At 37.8% G+C, this 5277-nt stretch overlaps 1 protein-coding gene across 1 annotated transcript; it reads right to left on the bottom strand.

Moving 5' to 3' along the window:
* Window positions 1-3420: 3420 nt before the first annotated feature.
* LOC308624609 (olfactory receptor 9K2-like) lies at window positions 3421-4473 on the bottom strand. The gene has a single exon (XM_081248010.1). The coding sequence runs from the start codon at window positions 4441-4443 to the stop codon at window positions 3493-3495; it is 951 nt and encodes a 316-aa protein (XP_081104136.1). The 5' UTR covers window positions 4444-4473; the 3' UTR covers window positions 3421-3492.
* Window positions 4474-5277: the final 804 nt, after the last annotated feature.

Below are 5277 nucleotides of genomic sequence, written 5' to 3'. Positions count from 1 at the left end.
CGGGCCCAGCCACTCCGCGGTATGTGGGATCCTCCCGGACCGGGGCACGAACCCGTGTCCCCTGCATCGGCAGGTGGACTCTCAACCACTGCGCCACCAGGGAAGCCCAGGGTAGAGCTTTTACCCTATGAATGGGGGCTGGGTAGAGATCACCAGACGTTTTAGTTACTCTTGCCTTAAATAGATTTTCTTCAATATGGAGCTGGAGGGGATAAGAAATGTTTGCAGCTGCCACTCTCAAGGGGATATGGTAGCCTTTGTTTGGGATCTAGGGGCAGAGGGATCTCTATGTTCTTGCCTGCACTTGCCTGAGTACACTTTGTCCTATGCTGGGGTGAGAGACGGCAGGGAGGGAGTGGGTCCTGGCTCAAATATCATAGATTCTCGCTATTCTTCCTGAGATTTAGTAAATTTTATTGCATTAATATTTCTTGGTTTATCGTTTATTTCCAGATGTTTCCCTGGTAGTCTCTTCAAAAGTCGAACATATATTTATTATAAGAACTAAGCATTTCAATCTTCAACATTACCAAAGATAAAGGAAAACAAGTCTAAGCAAATACATATGAACATTCATACCAGCTTTATTTACAATATCTAAAAACTGAACACACATCAATTGCCCATTTATTTAAGAGTGCATAAACAAAATTTGGTATATGTTTACAATGGAAAAATGGAATACTACTCAGCAATAAAAAGAATGAGTTACTTATACGTGACAAAATAAATAAATCTCGGAATCATTTTACTCAGTGAAAGAAGTCTGAGAGAAAAGAGCACATAATGTATGATTCCAATATATATCATTCAGATCATTGGTTATCTGGAAATGGGTTTGGAGGTGAGCATGGACTGGAAAGAGGCATAATAAACCTTTGAGAAATGAAGGAAATGTTCTGTATCTTGATGTGGTGGTGTTTTCACTGAAGCCAAAACTCACAGAATTGTGCACTTTGAATGCATACTGTTTATTTCACACCAATTATTCCTCAATAAAGTGTTTTGGAAAAAATAATGAGCAGATCTTTTTTTAGATCCAAGGATTTGCATTTTAGAGCAATGACTCAGAAATATCTTTTTTTGAATGAAACTTTAATTTTCACCAAAAAAATGATAAGCTACACAGGAAATGGAAAATTTACAATTTACTTATTTATAATAATTATACATATTTATTATTTAGAATCATAAATAATAGTTATTATTAATTAACTAATTTATTATAGATATTTCTTATATAAAAATCTGAATGTTAAAAGTAGGCTAAAACTTTTTAATATAATTGCTGTTGGTGTAGCAGCAGCTGAGTGAGGATTCAATACCATGAACAATATCATTTAAATTAAGAAAATCTTATTAGTTATGACACTACAATCAGCTATAATTATAAATGTAATGCCATGTCACAAGATGAGTTTAAAGAAGTAATAATATTATGGACCAGTGTGGTCTTTAAGTTATTTAGGCATATTATACTAGCACTCCTTTGGGTGTAAAGTACAGAATCTTTCATGCAGCACTCCTATAATGGAACAAACCTTCAATGAAAATGATTTGTAATTCTTTTTAGTTCCAGCTCACCTAAATCCCAGGTATAGGGTCTTTGCCCACTGGACATTAGTAATCTTACATTAAACTGAGAAACCAGAGTCACTGAAAAGTCAAGACAGTTGACTGTTGAGCACATAGGCAAAACCAGAATTTGAAAGTTCAGTCTGAATCTTGAGCTTATTTTCTTAACTCTTAATGATTAACTATTATTCTTCATATTTTCCTCCTCATTTTGTAAGGCAGCATTTCCCCAATGAGAGATGCTCAAACATTAGAACATCATTGTTCTAACATCAAACATCATTGACTTCCACCCATTTCTCATTTTATCAACCATCAATCAATATTCAGCTTAGATTACCTGTAGGTTTAAAGATAGTCCCTCTCTTCACTGTCTCATGTAAGACTGCCATCATTAAAGCCACTGTAACCTCTTACTTGGACAGTCACACACTTTCCATGATTATCTACTTCTTCCATGAATATTTACCTACCACAAATTACCAATGTGATTTTCATTAAATTCCAATTTGAACACAATATATCCTTTAAAAAAAATCCCCAGTGGTTCCCCACCTCCAACACAATAAAGGACATCTTCCTTTTCTTGTTATATAGGTCTGCAAGATTTCCATGAATTTCCTTATCTCTCACTCCTTCTCTTGTGTATTAAAAATCAGGTATTAAACTTCAGGAAGTTTAACATGTAGTTATTTAATTTCCTTTGCACAGAAACTTTTCTATTTCACCTTGCTCAATTCCACTTATGTTTTAAAATGTACTTACAAAGTTTACCCTGATCATTTAGATCAGTCATCTTTAGCGGCTGCACTCTTTGTATTTTCTATACATGCCTTTATTCACTGGGTTTACCATATGAATGCTAGCTCTCTATTCAGCTATTTTCCCCTCAGTTATTGTGAGCTCAAGTACAGAAATTATTTCTACCTAGGAATTTTTATAGGGCAAAGAGTACATCAAAATTCAGTAAATATTAATTTGATGAATGAATTCTCACTAACGTATATATAATAAAATATGAATTATCTTTACTCTTGTTTCTTTTTATTATAGTTTTCATGAGAAAAGGGAGAATTTTCAAAAAATACTTTGTCAGTTTAGTAGATATTCAAATGAGGGGGAGAAATAATAATGATTCAAGTCAGAGAAACCATGAAATAAATGTATCACTCATTTAGCCGACGGACAATTAAGAGTTACTTACATGTCACCCTTCAGACTCTGTGCACTGCAGAGTATCTGATTCTCTCACTAAGCTTTCAGGAAGATGGCTTCAGGAAATCTGATATTTTGTTCTGTCTGGCTTATTACATCACATTGTGTTACCTCTACCAATTACCTACATATCCACATAACACGTGTAACTGACCCAAGATAAACAATACATCCCAACCAATAACCTCAAAGAGTCAGCAGCAAAGTTGGAATATATTTTCCTAAAAGCAAATTACATAGCAATCATTATCTTTACCCAAAATGAAGATGAAGTACAGAGAAAGTCACTCCATTCCCAAATCAACAGCCAGACAAAATATAGTCCAAATGTATTCTTTGGCTGTAATTTCATGGAATTCATATAAATAAGCTCTCTAAGATTAAAATTTCTAAGCTCAATGGTACTTTTTTTTTTTTTTTTTTTTTTGCGGTACACGGGCCTCTCATTGTTGTGGCCTCTCCCGTTGCGGAGCACGGGCTCCGGACGCGCTGGCTCAGCGGCCATGGCTCACGGGCCCAGCCTCTCCGCAGTATGTGGGATTCTCCCGGATCGGGGCACGAACCCGTGTCCCCTGCATCAGCAGGCGGACTCTCAACCACTGCACCACCAGGGAAGCCCCTACATTTTATTTTGAGTCAGTGTTTCCGCAAGTTGTTATAATGCCCAGGTCTTTCAGTTACATAGAATTTCAAAAAGAATGTTCAAATAGAATTAAATAAAAATATCTTTTCCCCCAGGATCTTCCTCAGAGCCTCTTTGACAACTTTGTTTCTCAAAGAGTAAATCAAAGGATTCAACATGGGAGTGACTAGGGTGTAACATAATGAGGCCACTTTACTCAGCTCAGGATATCTGTCAGGAGTGAGATACATAAAAAATGCAGCACCATACAGTACACTCACGACTCCCAGGTGAGAGCTGCAGATGGAGAAGGCTTTCTTACGTCCCTCAGTGGAGGGTATCTTTAGAACTGTGGACACAATATACAAATAAGAAACAATAATAACTATGATGGTAGGCAAGATAATGATGCCGGATAAGGAGAAAGAAACCATTTTATGGATGAAGAGGTCAGAACAAGATAGTCTCTCAAGTGGGCAAGTATCACAGTAAAAGTGGTCAATGGCCCGAGAAGCACAAAAGGATAAAGTAAATGTCATGCAGGTCTGAAGAACTGAGCTGATGCAGCCACAGAAATAGGAACCAGCCACCAACTGAGCACAGAGACGTGTTGACATCTGGACAGAGTAGAGGAGTGGACTGCAGATGGCAATGAAGCGGTCATAAGCCATGGCTGCCAGGAGAAATCCCTCAGTCACAATGAAGAGGGCAAAGAGAAAGAGCTGGGTCACACAGCCTGCAAAGGAGAAGGACTTGCTCTCAGACCAGAAGTTGATCATCGCCTTGGGTACAATAACAGATGAACAGAAGAGATCAATGAAGGAGAGGTTGCCCAGGAAGAAATACATTGCTGTGTTCAGCCGGGGATCGGTCATAATGATGACCATCATGCCAGCATTCCCTAGAAGGATCGTGGCATAGACAAGCAGAAATAGCAGGAAGAGGAGAATGTGGAGCTCTGGGCGGACCCTGAAGCCTACAAGAATGAAGTCAGTCATTTTTGAGTGATTGCTTTTTCCCCTGTCAGCCATGCCAGAAACCTGCTGAGAGGCAAAAGGCAAAATAAATGAAATTATGGCTTTGATTCTAGTGCTATCAATACTCTCCAAAATGTAGAAATACATTATTTACACCTTAATGAGATATTGCATATAAAAGAATTTTTATATCAAGAAGATGCAAGAATTGGAGTTACATATCATCTGGCTTCTGAAACTGTTATTCTATTAAGCAGTGAAAGAAGTTCTTTGGTTATTTTATTTGAATCATATTTTTGCAAGGAAGTCAGTAAGAAAGTAGCATATTTTCTCGTGTAATTTTACTCACATTCTGAATTTCTATTCTTAATATATTTATAGTTAAAAATTATGTGTATCTAAAATAAGAGTATTACATACAATCTAAATTAGGAATATTACATATTATCTAAAACAGTAGTACATACAATATCAGTGACAGTGTTGAGCCATTATGATAGCCAAGTCCATGTCTGAATCACAACACAACAGTAATAACAGTAATAAATATATTTAAAATTTTTTAACCTGGGCTTCCCTGGTGGTGCAGTGGTTGAGAGTCCACCTACTGATGCGGGGGACGCGGGTTCATGCCCCGGTCCGGGAAGATCCCACATGCCGCGGAGCGGCTGGGCCCATGGGCCGTGGCCACTGGGCCTGCATGTCCGGAGCCTGTGCTCCGCAACAGGAGAGGCCACGGCGGTGAGAGGCCCGCGTACCGCAAAATTAAAAAAAAAAAAAAAATATATATATATATATATATATATATCATAGGATTCTGGAGAAGATGGCTGAAGAGTAAGACGCGGAGATCACCTTCCTCCCCACAGATACATCAGAAATACATCT

Source organism: Mesoplodon bidens, assembly GCF_964165515.1.
Source record: "Mesoplodon bidens genome assembly, chromosome: 11".
NCBI classification, from domain to species: domain Eukaryota; kingdom Metazoa; phylum Chordata; class Mammalia; order Artiodactyla; family Ziphiidae; genus Mesoplodon; species Mesoplodon bidens.
The sequence above is the reverse complement of the archived record's forward strand: the minus strand, read 5'-3'. Positions and strand labels throughout refer to the sequence as shown.

What these genes read in the sequence shown, in the direction of transcription:
- LOC308624609 (XM_081248010.1), bottom strand. Translation starts at nt 4,443, where the DNA reads ATGGCTGACAGGGGAAAAAGCAATCACTCAAAAATGACTGACTTCATT.